The sequence below is a fragment of the Macrobrachium rosenbergii genome, chromosome 26, assembly GCF_040412425.1.
Source record: "Macrobrachium rosenbergii isolate ZJJX-2024 chromosome 26, ASM4041242v1, whole genome shotgun sequence".
NCBI lineage: Eukaryota > Metazoa > Arthropoda > Malacostraca > Decapoda > Palaemonidae > Macrobrachium > Macrobrachium rosenbergii.
Window position 1 is genome coordinate 746,346 of NC_089766.1, and position 17,162 is coordinate 763,507.

Sequence of the window (17,162 nt, forward strand, 5' to 3'; positions counted from 1 at the left end):
ACAAACATATAAGTTGCCTGGGTATTTGAATGCATTCTTCTTTATTTGCTATGTTTGTTTCTTTGTTCATCTCTTTCTTTAATCCATACCCAGTGTTAAGTAGCCTTTTGCTTTCCATTCGCCACATCTGAAAATTCTTTATAGTATTCACCCCTCAAATACTGCCTACATCTCAGTTCCCAGCCTTAAACTTCAGTTATGTTTGCCAGATGATTTCCAGATGATTTCTATCACACTTTAGTCACTCAGCCTCAAAGACACTTACTCCAACTCCACATCCAGTACAGTGTAACTCAGGTCTTACCCACAAGCATGCCCTTAGGTACGGAAGCGGTAGGGAAAACTGCGAGCTCTCTGACGAAGACACCCACACCTATCTCAGACTGGACAATCCCTCGCACTTCGATACAGATGCCAGCAGCGATTACTTCGAACACTCGGGGCAGCGGTCGGCTGACTGCCAAGAGGGTAAGCCCTGTGACCATACCCCATGACTGATCATATGTGGTGTTTACTTCTCTGTGTGAATCCGTGAGGTGACATAGCGTTAACTTGTCTCCTTTTTTTCTTAACTTTCTGATGAACTGTATTGCTTTGGCCTTGAGGAATTTATTTAGTGATGAAGAGTTTGTTAAGTCATAACTACCCAGCTGCTCATGAAACTTTAGAATAAAATGTAAATACAACATTCTAACACGGTCAGCAATCCAGTTCCTCACAGACCCAAATCGGAAGTTCTTTAAGGATGCCCGATTTGGTTATTCCTCTCCAGATATGAACAGGACCCAAAATTTGGAGAAGCAATTGTAACATAGTCTAAGCCTTTCTGCAGGTGTTAAAAAAATCGCAGCTGAGGAATGGACGGAGTTGAAAGCAATCATTGGAATGTCACCATACATTTAAATCAGTCTTAGGTTTATGCAGATCAGAACCGACAATCATTTGTGAAACTAACCTCAAATCATGTGTGTCTCTCTCCCCACAATCTCTAGATCATTTTTCCCAGAGAACTGCGAATTGTCAGACGTGGACACCAGTACATTGCCGGTGTCCAATGACACATACTTTGAGGATATGACGCTTTACCAGTATTACGAAAGAAAAGCTCTGGACCACTGTCTGGATGGTTAGTTTGTAGAATTTTAGGCATGCGAAGGAAGATTAAGGTCAGACTTTGGGAAAATGTCTTACCTACTTGTAGCTCATCTTGTTCCCAGAGGCCCTTGCCTCCCATTCTCGAGCACAAATCGATATCTATGAGATAATTGTTTACGTAATTGTACCTCCTCCCACCAACTCTCCAGCACAGATATGAGATCTATGTAGGGTTATACAGATTTTTACTTTGTTGTAGGTTCCTCCCATTCCCTCTCGAGCACAGATTGGTTATCTATGAAGGACAGTAGGGTAATACAGATTATTTACCTAATTCCAAGATTCCCACGAGCACAGACTTGAAATTTATGAGAACTATATGTCCTTGCAGTTCTTCCCAACCACCCTTGAGCACAGACCTGGTACAAAATGAGTAAAAATAAGTTTCAAAGTCTCTCAGTTCCTCCTACCATACTTCGAGCACAGATTGGATATCTATGACTTTAAAATACAATTGTTTTACGTACTGGTAGATCTTCCCCACCCGCTCTCTAGCACATATACGATATCTGTGAAGAGTTATACGGTTTTGTTTACTGATCCACAAGCACAAATTCGATATCTGTGAGGGCTACCCTGCCATATGTTAGTTGGGACACCCCCCAGCAATGTATTCTCCAACACCTTTCTCGTGGTAATATATCATATTTTCTCATTGTTCCTTTCTCTTGCAGATTTATCAGGTACAGGTTGGTGTGGCTGTGAGGTGGCAACGGCTGTTAAATATTATCTGTATCTTGTAGTTGGCGTAAAGTACTCATTTATCTCTGTGCATTGTGATCTTAACCTAACCTCTCTGTTCTGAAATATCCTCCTGGTTTTAGTGACCACTTTCTATGACAGTGACTGATCTTAAGGTCCTCAGTGCCAGTTAAACCGATGCTGTTTGCTAAAGTATTGATGAACGATAATTACACATTACAAAAGCACTGAGTATTTCTAAAAAATGGATTTTCTATAGATAGTATATTTTTTATGAAGTTATTTAGACATTGCATATATATAAATATGTATATATAGATATATACGTTAATCTCTTCTTAGCAGCTGAAAAGACAATTGAAAATCTCATTCAAAACTCGAAACGTTTCTTTTGCAAACATTTTCCCTCAAACGTTACTTTCAAAGATCATTTGCAAACATAATTACTAAAAGCTGGTTGCAAAGGTTATTTGTAATGATTACCTAAAACCGTCTGCTTCCAAGGATTAATATTCCTAATTGTTACTTGTACAGATTAATCCCAAAACATTAGTTTTAAATGTTATTGACAAACGCTACTTGTATGAATTAATTGCAAATGTTTCTACAAGAGATTACTCACAAACATTAGTGCCAAAGATTCTTCGCAAGCATTCTCTAGATAACTATTTTCAAAGACAGTGGTTCTCAACTCGGGGGGGCCTCAGCAATTTCCAAGGGGGGGCCCGAGCCCTAGGGAAAAATTGAAAATTCTCTAATTATCTTCGTTATTCTCTTAACACGAGTCGCTAAGAAGCAGTGTCAAGTATCTCACTAATTCATTCCCAAAAGAATAAAAACACATTTCTCTTTTTTTAATTTTCCTTTAAATCTGGGAGGGAATTGTACTCATAGATGACATAAAATGTTACTTTCAAGTTCAATTTTCAAATATTATCACCTAAAGCTTGAGAGAAACGTTTGCAATGAACCCTTCTATAAAAAAAAACATTTTCCATAAAGCGTACAAACCCTTCTATATTACGCAACCCGGACATATAGAAATCAATACTACCCCCATTACGTGCGATTAGCATAGCAAACCCAGACCAGAAAATCCCTCTGATTTTCGCTCACTTCCCAAAATTACCGATCACTCAGTGGTGTAAGAGTCCAATTCATTGCATGAATTTGGTTGAAAGCGGCTGAATCATTGTGGGAAGAAGCACAATAGAAGCATGCTGCGATTTTTTTTTTTCCCAACAGCTAAAAATATACTAACAATTCAGGCAGGCGCGTTCAATTGTGCCGTGCTTAGATTTTAGGATTTAATTTGACCTTTTTTTTTTTATTGCATGAATAGAATGCGACCTCATTCCGTTTGCATGTGCTGAGCATGTCATCAAAAAGCATGTGTTTAAAAAATACTTTCTTTTATTTTTTATTTAAATGTTGTTCTGAGCAATTCTGGCTTTTGTTCAATGTGTGGGAGGTGTGTTCTCATTGCAATAATTGTATAAGATATATAAACATTGTCCATTTATGTTAAAAGCTATGTTAATATTGGCTTTTGTTGAATGTCTTTGCTAAAATTATTCATAGTGAGTTTTGTCTTCATTTTTAACATTGACAATTTATTTTACAAGTTATGTTAATTTTGCCTTTTAATATTTCTGCTAAAATTTTTAATTATGACTTCTGTCTTCATTTCAATAATTTTATCATTTTTAACATTGTCAATTTATTTTACAAGTTATGTTAATCATATGTTAATAACTTTCACATTCCTTATTGTTAAATTTTTTATTCAAATTGTTAGTATTTATGAAGAATTAGCTGTCTAATATAAAAGGCTATTATTGTGATACATGAATTTGTGAAGGTTCTAATATTTTTATTCTTTTTTCTTTTTTCTTTGTCGTCTGTTTCTGAAACTTTATCTTTCTCACTTAACATTCTCTCTCTCTCTCTCTCTCTCTCTCTCTCTCTCTCTCTCTCTCTCTCTTCAAACAACAAACACGACAACAACAAACAACAAAACAACACCAACAACATAACGCAACAAACAACAAAAACTCAACAACAAACAACACCAACAAAAAACAACAATGGAACGAAAACTCAACAACAAAAACATCAACAAAAACAACAACGAAAACAAAACAACAAATAACAAAACAACAAACCCAACAACAACAAACAACAAAAACACTAAAAAACAAACAACGCACGAACACAACAACACCAAAAACCAACAAAAAAACAATGCAAAAAAAACAAACAACACCAAAAATAAAAAACAACAAAACACCACCACCAACAACAACAACGACAAAACCAACAACATCCAAAAAAACAACAAAACAACAACAACAGTCTCCCAGCTGTGCACGGAAGACGGGATGGAATTCACAATCCGGACCAACGAACCATTCCGGGGCCGGATCTACACATACGGATACTACGATCGTTGTTTCTCCAGAGGATCCGGATCCACCGTCAACGTCCTCAAGATATCCGGACCTAACGACTTTCCGGACTGCGGGACGATCCGGGTGAGAGAGAGAGAGAGAGAGAGAGAGAGAGAGAGAGAGAGAGAGAGAGAGAGAGAGAGATTGTGGGACGATCCGGGTGAGAGAGAGAGAGAAAGAGAGAGAGAGAGAGAGATCACAGGGAGGTGAATACACAAACAGAAAAAGAATGAGAGAGAGGGAGAGAGAGAGAGAGAGAGAGCGAGAGAGAGAGAGAGATCACGGGAAGATGAATACACAAACAGAAAAAGAATGAGAGAGAAAGAGAGAGAGAGAGAGATAGGTTGATAAATAGATAAAGAGAGAGAGAGAGAGAGAGAGAGAGAGAGAGAGAGAGAGAGAGAGAGAGAGAGAGAGAGAGAGAGAGAGAGAGAGAGAGAAGGAGGGGGATCACAGGGAGATAAACTGAAAAGAAAGAAAGAAAGAGAGAGAGAGAAAGATTTTTGTTTTTATGAGAGAGAGAGAGAGAGAGAGAGAGAGAGAGAGAGAGAAGGTGGGTGTCACAGGAAGATAAACTGACAAAAAAAGAGAGAGAGAGAGAGAGAGAGAGAGAGAGAGAGAGAGAGAGAGAGAAACACATACACACAAATCTTTACCTACAAGCTATCAGAACCCCGCCCCGCCCCTGCCCCCACCCCAAACAACCCAATACACTCACGCAACACCTTTTAACTGCGCTAGCTCCTGCTCACACTGCGCGCTTCGGCGCGCATTTGCGCTCTCAAGCGCATGAGAGCGAGCCTTGGGGTGGATGTCTGCTGTTAACTTTTTTTTTTTTTGCGCGCGCGCGCGAGATAGACGAAACTGTCACAAAGGAGTGTACAGTTAGGTGTAACTGGAATAGTATACAAGTGGAAATGTCTCATTGTGACCCATAAACAAATAGAGAGATAATAGAAAACTTGAATTAATCATCTAATAAATAATAAACATTATCATTAATGAATAACATATATAATAATTCTATTAATAACAATATGGATGAAAAAATGCATGAATCAATGAGCGAATTAATAGTAGACGTTATTATTAATGAATGAAGAATGATTCTATTATCAATGAAAATATGAATGAATGAATTAGTAAATTAATATTAATAACCATTACCATTAACAATAAATCGCTGCCAGACCCCTCATTTCTCATTGTTACCCATAAACAAATAGATGAATTAAAAAATGAATGAATTCAATGAAAAATTAATAACCATAATTATCAATTAATAATAAATAATTATCCCTCACGTCTCATTGTAAACCATAAACGAATGGAGAGATAAGTGGAAAAATGAATGAATTAAATCAATGAATAATATCTCCCCACGTCTCATTGTGACCCATAAACAAATAAAAAGATGAGGGAAAACATGAATGAATTGAATAATAAATAGATAATAATAATTACCATTAATGAGTAACAAATTACACGTCTCATTCCCTCATCAAACAGTACGGCGAAACGACCACAAACATCGTGGTCGTGCAATTTTCGGACAACGTGCAAACTTCCTTGGACAAAAGGTACAACCTTACCTGCACGATCGTTGGCCCAGGTGAGGCCGTCGTCACTTCCGGTTACATCGGCGCCGGGTGAGTACCACGTGACGTCATAGGTGTGCGTGTGACGTCACGGCATATCCCGGGGAGATAGCCTGGAAGAGAGGGAGTTTGTGGGTTAATTCAGGGTTATTTATATTTTAAAGATGTTGATAAATAATTAATGGTTTTAGGTATATTTAAACAGGATTTGAACCTGTGGTGAGGAAATGGGCTTTTGATCTCATGGCAGGTTCGAGTCCTGGGGCATATATATATATATATATATATATATATATATATATATATATATATATATATATATATATATATGTATGTATGTATGTATATATATATATATATATATATATATATATATATATATATATATATATATATATATTATATATATATATATATATATATATATATATATATATAATATATATATATATATATATATAATCACATGAAACTGAATCCTTGACAAAAATAAAGGTATATCTGTCAAGTATTTCATGAATTCAAGAACATTACATCCATATTTGACACCAAACTAACTATTTCTGACACCAGTAGCGGATTCTCACGCGTGAATGAACCCAAGGTGGATGGGTTACCAGCCTTGATTTCAAGTGGGATAGGGAGGATTGTGGGTAATCATTCTTTCTATTATTTTTCTGTTACCTTCTTCCTCTATCCATTTCGAATTGTGGGCAATCATTTTCTGTTATTTTTCTGTTACCTTCTTCTCTTCATTTCTGTGGGTAATAATCTTCTGTTATTGTTGTATTACCTTCTTCTTCTTCTTCTCTCCATCTCAGCTCGGGAGCTCCGACCCCCATCGAGTACCTCCCTGCTGAGAACCAACTCCAGTCGAAAGTTCGACTCCAGATCCTCTACGGGGGACGCCCCACGACCACCATCGCAGTCGGGGATCCTCTTACCTTCAAGCTGGAGTCCCAGAGAGGATACAACCTCGTCTCGGATATATTCGCCACCAACGTCGTGGCCAAGGATCCATATTCGGGCAGGAGTGTGGATCTCATCGATTCCCGAGGGTAGGCTTCGTTCCAAGTCTTCGATTTGAAGTTCGTTTTGATGTCAGAGTTTGCCTAGACTGCGGGGATTTTTCTTATGTTATCACCTTCTGACTAGTTGCTCTAGATTTCTTGTTAATTTTGACGTTGGTGTCTGCCCAGATTGCAAGAATTCTTCAAAGTCTCTCTAAGTTGCAATAATGGTTTTGTTATCAATTTCAGCCTGTGCTGCATGAACCAGTTTTATAATGTTTCAGTCTGTGCTGCAAGAATCAATTTTGTAATCAATTTCAGCTTGTGCTGAAAGAATCAATTTTGTAATCAATTTCAGCCTGTGCTGAAAGAATCAATTTTGTAATCAATTTCAGCCTGTGCTGAAAGAATCAGTTTTATAGTTTCAGTCTGTGCTGCAAGAATCAATTTTGTAATCAATTTCAGCCTGTGCTGAAAGAATCACTTTTGTAAACAATTTCAGCCTGTGCTGCAAGAATCAATTTGTAATCAATCCGGGTAGGCTACAACGGTCAATTTTGTTATCGGTTTTCACAAGGCTACAAAGATCAGTCTTGTTACCAGTTTTGACAAGACTGCAAAAAATTAATGTTGTAAATTATGCCAATTTGCAAAGATAAATTTTGTCATCAGATCTCGCAATGCCACAATGATTAATTTCATCAGTTTGGTTACGGCTGCAAAGATGAATTTTGTTATGAAAATTTTTCGCAAAAATTAACTTCGGGAAATTATAATGAAGTATTTAGATCAACATAATTACGCCAATAAACATTGAAGCCATTCAAATGACCCTATAAAATCTCTAATTAACAAATAATTATCCCCAAAATGGTCATAATTTGAGCTCTAAACAATAGTGATTAATTCTTGTTTCCGGGAGATCTAGATTATTATTATTATTATTATTATTATAGTTGTGGTGTTATTAAAATACACAGACAACTAAATTAGTAAAAATAAATGTAACACTATTAATACAATTTTAAAAATTATTATTTTATCACTATCAGCAGTAGAAATACCACAGTATTAGGCAGTGAATTCAGACTGACTGTAAAACTCACAAATCATAACCAAACCATTAACAACCTAAACAACATCCATAACATAACCCACTTCCAACACTTTCAAACCTTCAGATAATCTTCTAAGCTTATTTTCCCACCTCAGATGCCCCATCGACACCTACGTGTTCCCCTCGCTGGGCAGAGGGCGTGAGGGCAATGCCCTTGAGGCGCGCTTCAACGCCTTCAAGATCCCAGAGTCGAACTTCCTGATCTTCGAAGCCACCGTGAAGACCTGTAGAGGAGGCTGTCAGCCGGTGAGTGATGTAAACAAAAGCTTCCTCTTCTTTCTTTTCTTTTGGGGAAACCTCAGGAGCCTTAGTTCAGAATCTCAAGTAAGGTTTCTTGAATGTAAACAATAGCTTCTTCTTCTTTCTTCCTTTGAGGAAAGCTCAGGTGCATTACTTCAGTATCCCAAGGACGTTTTATAGTAAGATTTCTTGAATGTAAACAATAGCTTCCTCTTCTTTCTTCCTTTAGGGAAACCTCGGGTGCCTTGGTTCAGAATCCCAAGGTCTTTTTATAGAAAGATTTCTTAAAATGGTCAGTGTCTGACCCCAAACTCTGAAGATTTCTTCAATTTCCAAGTTCTGCCTCTCCATTAGGAACTAACCTCTCTTATATCCTGCACCCACAACCTTGTAACAGCAGTCTCTTCGAGGATCTTGTCTCCTGAAATGCCCAAAACACCTGTAACCAGGCACCGAGTTGCATGCATTGCCATATATAATAATACATAAAGCGACTTCCCCACCTACAGGCACGCTGCGTTGTGGGACCTGGGAGAGAGGAGTCTGAATCCTACGGAAGGCGGAAAAGGAATGCTGACGAGCCGGGCACTGAAAGCTATGAGGAAGAGACTACTGAAGAAGAGGAGGAGGAGGAACAAGTGCACGGAATCTATGAGGTACGTCACTTGCGTATGCGCTGAGAGTGTACGTAACTGCTTAAGTATATCTAATATAATTTATCTTCTAAGTCCTAGGAAACAAAGAAGAAGAAAAACACAGAGTCTGGGACCTTTAACACAGTCCTAGACCTAAGTGGTGCCTAGACTTGGCCTCCAAGTACATAACTGTTTATATTATTGCCCAAAATAACAGGAAAAACTTAATCTTCTAAGGCCTAGAATAGAAAGAAGATGGATAAAACGCAGCCTTGGAACTTAAACACAGTCCTAGGCCTAACTGGTTCCTAGACTTGGCCCCCATGTAAAAATTTGTCCAAAAGTCCAAGAATTTTAGCCCAAAAAACGACCATATCAGTAAAATTCACCTTTCTTATCTATAATTAATCCTTCCTATGTCCTATTTCACACAGGTATACATGTCCAGAGACGAGATCGAAGAACCCCAGCCGCAGACTTACCTGGACGAGGTGTGCCTGGCCACGTCAGAGTATTACGGAATGGTGACTGGCCTCATCATAACAGTCATCTGTCTCATGGGGTCTTTCCTGGTTATTGGATTCTGCTACAGGTATGTTTTAGATCTATTACAGGTATGTTCCTGGTCTGTTATAGGCAAGTTCCTGGTCTGTGACAGGTATGATCCTGGTCTGTGACAGGTATGGTCCTAGTCTGTGACAAGTATGGTCCTAGTTTGTTACAGGTATGTTCCTGACCTGTTACAGTCATGTTCCTGGTCTGTTACAGTTATGCTCCTGGTCTCTTACAGGTATGTTCCTGGTCTGTTACAGGTATGGTCCTGGTCTGTTACATGCATGTTCCTGGACTGTTACAGATATGTAAGTGCTCTATGACAGGTGTGTAACTGGTCTGTTACAGTTATGTTCCTGGTCTGTTATAGGCAAGTTCCTGGTCTGTTACAGTCATGTTCCTGGTCTGTTACAGATATGTTCCTGGTCTGAACTCAGGGTATCTTTTCCTATTCGAATCAAATTCAGATTTCAGAACAACTGTATGTGTACTGCCACATAGAAAGCTTGAAAAAATAAACAGATTTATAACCAACTGAACCTTCTTATATAACCAGTTTTCATTCACACAAAGCCCACAAGACTCTCCACAAGATTTGGGCAGACCTGCACATGCCCAGTGTCAGCTTAACAACATACCCCTTCCTCTTCGCAGGAAACACCGTGCCCTGGGAACTAAGAACGCCATGGCTGACGCGGGCAACCCGTACCACAACCAGTCCAGCCAACAGCACCTTCAGCAGAACAGCAAGTCAGCCTTCCCAGGGAGCCACGCCCGTACCCTGACCCAGCCAGCCAGGCAGGTGTAAGATATCTCACGTATATGGTGAAAAGTGTCACAGAATGAGTTGGAGGGTAGGAAAAAGGGTGACAGCTTTAGAATAGCAGATGCTAATTATATTAGTTATTTTTTAGTCTGGGAAATTAGGGTTTGTGTTGAATGGAGTGGTTAAGGGTATGGTATACCCTCTCAAAAGGGGTTGGGCATTTAGAAACGTATAGTATACCCTCTCAACTAGATTGCAAAGACAGCTAACTAAGCTTCAGGGAGACCCATCACAGACCACATTATATTATCCAGACAGAATCACAATTTTGTGTTGTAAACCACATGATTAAATATTATTTATATATCAACAAGCACCTTTAAAAGGACATAGAAAAGCATGAAAGAACTCTCTCTCTCTCTCTCTCTCTCTCTCTCTCTCTCTCTCTCTCATCATTTATTCACCTGATACAATAATAAATGCAAATATCTCATTTTTATGACTCAAAAATGCAAACATTGGAAGCTAAATATTCTCATTCTCTCTCTCTCTCTCTCTCTCTCTCTCTCTCTCTCTCTCCATACTCACATTCCTCTTCTTCTCTTTCTCTCTCGAAGCAGTTACTGGCCTTCCAACGACGCCCCAGCGAGCAGCCCACAGGGAGAAGATGGGGCGGCCACTTCGTCAAGATATCCTGATCCATCAGAACCAATCTACACTGATCCTGGACTCTTCGAAAGGTGAGGGGTACATGAGGGCATCTATTTTTTGGGCATGGGTGCCCTATGAATGCCCTAGTGCTTGGGGAGTGATGGGGGTTGTATGTTTTTGGGTGTGAATGAGCCTGGAATGTGATAGAGTGTGCTGTGGGTATGAGTGGCTTATGCTTTGATAAGTATGTTTTGGGTATGGATGCCCTGTGTTTGACAAGTATTTTGGGCATGCAGTAGATGCCCTATTCTCTGGTAAGTGTTTTGGGTGTAGATGTCCTATTCTTTGGCAAGTGTTTTGGGTATAAATGGCCTGACTTTGACAAGTATAGTCTGGGCATAGATACCCTGTGTTTGACTAGTATATTTTGGGTATAGATGCCCTTCATTATGTTCGCCCTCCTGGCTAAATTCTTTCACTCGTTCACCTTCTCTCTCTCTCTCTCTCTCTCCCTAACCTTCCTTTCTCGTGTTTACTTCCTAACCCAACCATCTCTCTCTCTCTCTCTCTCTCTCTCTCTATCTCTCTCTCCACTGAGGACCGATTCCCCTTACTGACATTCCATTATTCTCTCTCTCTCTCTCTCTCTCTCTCTCTCTCTCTCTCTCTCTCTCTCTCTCTCTCTACTGAGGACCATCTCTCCTTATCGACATTCCATTACTCTTTCTCTCTTTTTCAGAGCGAAGTCGCAGAAGGGAGCCAGCAACGAGGAGGGCGAATTCTCCTCGCGTCGTAGATTCGCCGAGGATTAAGAACGTCTGGAAGGAAGGAAGAAGAAGAAGAAGAAGGAGAAGGAGAAGAAGAAGAAGAAGAGGGGTAAAAAGAAGACCAAGAAGCATAAGAAGCAGGAGAAGAAGAAGAATAAGAGAAACATGGAAGAACAAGAACGAGGACATTGATAATAATGAGCCGTTGCAAAGACTCAAAAAACTGTAAACAATGAAAGCTAAACATTTTGTAAATTTCTGAAAATGGTTCCGTTTTCTTTGATAAAAACAAAACAAAGAAAGAAAACGGTTAATCTTATTGAAAATAACAGTCCATTTGGATATATAAGGTATTTTTACATATAAAAAAATTATCTTCTTACTTCCTTATAAGCGAATATAACCGAAAAAATTTTGATTTATCTAAAATTACAAAAAAAAAAATTATAGAAAACGAGAAACCTGAATTCAACAGAAAACGAGAATCCGGGAGAGAAAGATTGAATGGGAGACGAAACCATTTGTTCCCAAAGTTCTCAAATATATTTCTTTTTTTTTTTTAATCTCCGTCAAGAAATGGTGGAAGAAGATTTAAGAGAAGTAATCTGGTGACAGCTAATTTTGCTTTATCAGTGACTTAACTGCTTCCTCCATTTGTTTTTCGGACCGAAGGAGTTGTTGACCTTTCCGTAGGGCGAGGAAAGAGGTCACACCCTTTTTGGGGTGACCCGGTTTGGCCCCTGCTAGCAATAACTCCTTTTGAGCATATATATATATATATATATATATATATATATATATATATATATATATATATATATATATATATATATATAATATATATATATATATATATATATATATATATATATATATATATATATATATATATATATATATATATATGTTCAATTCTTAAAGGCGGTTCTGTACCAGAATTCGCCAACTTTTTGTAAATGCCACAAACATCATGAATGACTGCGTTAGATCTTAAGGACAAGATTTATAGATTATTTTTAAGTTTAAAAAGCCAAAGATATTATGTCGTGGCTGAGCAAAACATATGCGCCAACTTGTGGAGGAGACAGAGATTTTAAAATACAATATATATGTATACATATATACATATATATAAATTTACATTCATGTAAATTCCCGACTTGTGATATCACCTGTAAAACAGGCCTATTAAAATGGCATATCTTCGTAATTATCCAATAATTCGATCCAAATTAACCCTTTAAACACCTGTCTCCATCTCCTCCCAGTCAGCCGAAAGTGATTTTCTCAGCCACGATGGTTGTGGATCCGTCGAGGAAGCCTCGGGCTGCGTCCGAATCGCCCCCAAACAGAGACCTTCCCCGAAACAGAAGCACGAAACAGACATCTCGGTGCTCGAGCGAGCAATTCGGACGCCCCCTGATGTTACCGGGGATCTCAAGGCAAGGCGACAGAGTCACTGCGCAAATTTTACCCTCAGAGACCTTTTGGCGGAGAGGCCATTTTGGAAATGGCGAGGTCTCTCGTTGCCACATACCGCTAGATGTCAGATTGATTTCCTTCGTACTTAAATAATAATAATGACTTTATTTACATCCCCAATAACTAAAATAGCTGCTACATATCATAATAATCAAACCTGCTTTGCCACATATACCTAATGATCAAACATCGTTGCCACATATCACAGTAACCATAAACTTGTTGCCACGTATGGTAAACAATGAGGGCCGTAGTTGCCAAATCTCCGAGTAATAAGAGCTATGGTTGCCACATACCGCAACCACAGTTGTTATCACGTTTTCCCCAGTTCCCAATATGTATCAGCTATGAATCAGTGAAGAGTTAAAGCGAATAATAATGAAACAATGAATGAAATAATGATAATCGTTGGTCTTTTGTGTAAAATCTGATCGCAATGACACTGGATTAATAGACGTAAGGGCGAGCATTTTTCAAAGCTTATAAAATTCACTTTTCGAAATGGCGTTTTATTTCATCCTTTGGAAATGAGGAAATGCGATAAATTCAGAGACAAATTGAATGAAAGAGCAGAATAAGTGAATTCAGTGATAATATAATGGAGGAACATGAAACATTTCATTCCTTGAAAATGATGAAATAAGATAAATCTAGATACAAACTAGAGACAATACAATGGATGACCATTTATCCTTTTGTGATGAGGAAACTAAATAAATCTAAATACAAATTGAATAAATAAACAGAATAAATAAACTTTGAGACAATAAAATGGAGGGACATTTAGACATTTGTCCTTTTTGTGATGAAGAAATGGAACAGTTAAATTCAGTGATGGAATAAAATTAACATAACTGATGATGTTTCAAGACCAACAGAATAATATGAAAAGGAAAATATAACTAATGCAAAGGAAAATTGATAAAAAAAACTGTGAAATAAAGAATGGAAATGAAAAAGATCTGTTAAATGAAATTATGAAAAACAAGTCACATGTTCATGAAGATAATTACGTGAGCAATTCTACTGAATCACAAATGGCAATGAGACAAAAATATTATCTGAAGTTATGAAAAATAATATAATTTTACTGACTCAAAAATGGAAATGAAACAAAAATATGATCTGAAATTATGAAACATAATAAAATTTGTGAAACCAAAACTTGAAATAAAACAAAAATTATTATCTGAAAGTTATGAAAAAATAATACAATTTTACTGAACCAAAAATTGAAATGAAACAAAAGTTCTTAAAATGAAATCATGAATAAAAAGTCACAATGACCAGAAGATAGATAGATGGGCAATATTTATTATATATAAAATAAAATAAAAACAAGCTGAACATAAGTCCTCAGGCTGAAAAATCCCACTAACAAAAGTATTTCAAAAAATGTAACTAAAACTATGATATTAAAATTGCATGGAAAAGAACGTAGATCAAATACATAAAAGTATTTAAACTTCAAAAAAAATCCATGCCCAGCACTGTACTCGTACACAGAAATGAAACAAAGGGTAAATATAAAGCAAATAAAAATAGGCATTGAAAAAATGGGAGAATTTTTAAGTTTTACAGAGAATAAGTCTCACTTTTCCATTGGCTTTGCGGCTCATTCGTATGCAGGAAAAAAGTTATTTTTTTTTTAGAGAGAGAGAGAGAGAGAGAGAATTATAAAGAAATAGAATATTTTGACCTTAAAACCAAAATATACAAGAGAGACGCACTTCAAGGAATAAATATGAGATACTGAGAGAGAGAGAGAGAGAGAGAGAGAGAGAGAGAGAGAGAGAGAAATTTAATCTTCCAATCAATTACTTTTTTTACAATCGTGTTTCAGAAGCGTAAAAAACGTTCCTTTGAGAAAATGCAAAATTATAAGATTTTAAACCTAAACAAGGAACTGCTACTAACTACTACTTCCTGGAATAAAAAGGAGCAGAGTCCAACGGAGCTACTTAAACAAGCAATTTCAATCCTATTCTACCCTACTGCCGTGACCTGGGATCAAGCTGCGAGTCAAAACAGGTCAAGCTGTGAGAGGAATTAAGTGTCCTCAAAGGTTTCTGCTGTGAAATAGGTCTCTCTCTCTCTCTCTCTCTCTCTCTCTCTCTCTCTCTCTCTCTCTCTCTCTCTCTCTCTCTCTCTCTCTCGTGGAACTGGAGACAACGGCAGTAACTGTCTTGTTCATTCTTTCAATGCTGATTCATGGATGAAAAACGTAAAAATCTCTCTCTCTCTCTCTCTCTCTCTCTCTCTCTCTCTCTCTCTCTCTCTCTCTCTCTCTCTCTCAAAAACATCAAAGTAAGGGCCAATTACATTCTAATGATACATTACCAGTTCTTTTGAAACGCCTTTCCAAGAAAGTACCTCTCCCTGTCATCTGTGATATAAAATGATGATTTAATGCTTGATACAAGGCAGAGCTCCTGCAGTGAAGCCTAAATTGTAGTATTTATCCATTAAAAAAATTCTATAATAATTATATAAATAATTAATAGATAAAATGCAGATAATCTTCGACCCATTTCTTCCCGTTTGACAATTTCGTCCAAATGAGGTTGCATTCTTCATGATCCCTTTATCTGAACAGAGAGAGAGAGAGAGAGAGAGAGAGAGAGAGAGAGAGAGAGAGAGAGAGGGGTGGGGGGAGGGAAAGTGGGGGGAATCATACGTGAGATGGCACTGACAGAAAGGATTTCAGCGAAAACATGGGTTCCTCAATTCGGCCTGATCTCCCACAGGAACTGGGAAGAAGAAGAACCACTTTTGCCAGAAGACGCGGGAATGTAAACAAAGGGACTAGAGTGAATGTGTTCATTCGAACCACGATCTATTGAAGGGTTTTTTATCACCTCTCTCTCTCTCTCTCTCTCTCTCTCTCTCTCTCTCTCTCTCTCTCTCACACACACACACACAAACAAACGCTTATACAGGGACACACAAACGCGAATGCAGGTAATACTGCTGAAGAGGGGAAAAAAATATATATAAAGAATCTTACGAGAAATAACATCTTGATTACACCTCTCTCTAATCTTACGAGAAATAACATCTTGATTACACCTCTCTCTCTCTCTCTCTCTCTCTCTCTCTCTCTCTCTCTCTCTCTCTCTATCTCTCTCTCTCTCCTCTTACACACACACCCACATACAAACACAGACACAGGAAATACATCTGAAAGTGGAAAAATGATAAAATATATTATGAGAAAAACACCTTGATTATATCTGGAGGCCTCTTAGCTCTAGTTGCAATTCTATTAAACTTTTAATGTTTCATTCATTTTATTACTCTCTCTCTCTCTCTCTCTCTCTCTCTCTCTCTCTCTTGAGTGAATTCAATACGTGTGGAAATAATGATTCTATTTCTATGCTTTCAGATCTCTCTCTCTCTCTCTCTCTCTCTCTCTCTCTCTCTCTCTCTCTCTCTCTCTCTCTCTTTGAGCTTTTGATGACAATACTAGGATACAGGTACCTTCTAAAATGATAGTAATATTAAAAAAAGAGTTTACAACCCACAGACAAAGTTACACACAGAAAAGATATTTGTACAAACATAGCAAATGGGGCTGCCCAACTTCCTTACTTCTCTCCATAAAAATATTGTCAATTATTCAAATCAATCTTGTGACTGACTTTGTGAAAAACTAGGCAAATATACAAATAATTCTACAGTAATATACAGAAATATTTATAGAAACACTTTCTATCTATTTTCCAATAATCAAATATAGATAAGCTTATTAATCGCCAGGTCAATCGTTCAGTCAATCAATAACCATAAAGATATGAGTATATATGCACAAATTATTCTACAGCAATATTCATAAATGTTTGTAGGAGTAATTCTACAGTAATATACAAAAATATTTACAGAAATATTTTATATATTTTCCAATAAGCAATGGATATAAACTTTTATACAGCCAGGTAAATCGTTCAGTCAATCAATAACCATAAAAATATGAAGGTATATGCACAAATTATTCTACAGTAATATACATAAATGTTTGTAGAAATAATTCTACAGTA

At 37.4% G+C, this 17,162-nt stretch overlaps 1 protein-coding gene and 1 long non-coding RNA gene across 7 annotated transcripts in view; one reads left to right on the top strand and one right to left on the bottom strand.

Annotated features, from left to right (window-relative positions):
- LOC136852881 (uncharacterized) overlaps positions 1–11,749 on the top strand; it is a 41,416-nt gene extending 29,667 nt beyond the window's left edge. For 2 of the 6 annotated variants that reach the window (XM_067127789.1, XM_067127792.1), the window contains exons 11-20: positions 323–468; positions 4,213–4,391; positions 5,817–5,956; positions 6,727–6,963; positions 8,128–8,278; positions 8,782–8,928; positions 9,342–9,499; positions 10,114–10,263; positions 10,843–10,965; positions 11,616–11,749. In XM_067127789.1, the coding sequence (XP_066983890.1) occupies positions 323–468; positions 4,213–4,391; positions 5,817–5,956; positions 6,727–6,963; positions 8,128–8,278; positions 8,782–8,928; positions 9,342–9,499; positions 10,114–10,263; positions 10,843–10,965; positions 11,616–11,688 (1,504 nt within the window). In that variant the 3' untranslated portion in view covers positions 11,689–11,749. The remainder of the gene's footprint in view (positions 1–322; positions 469–4,212; positions 4,392–5,816; positions 5,957–6,726; positions 6,964–8,127; positions 8,279–8,781; positions 8,929–9,341; positions 9,500–10,113; positions 10,264–10,842; positions 10,966–11,615) is intronic. The other 4 variants (XM_067127790.1, XM_067127791.1, XM_067127793.1 and 1 more) reach the window with 4 other exon arrangements.
- The window catches only part of LOC136852885 (uncharacterized), a 422,752-nt gene that overhangs the window by 115,756 nt on the left and 289,834 nt on the right, over positions 1–17,162 (bottom strand). The window contains exon 4 of the long non-coding RNA XR_010857256.1: positions 5,900–6,018. This is a non-coding gene — a long non-coding RNA (uncharacterized lncRNA). The remainder of the gene's footprint in view (positions 1–5,899; positions 6,019–17,162) is intronic.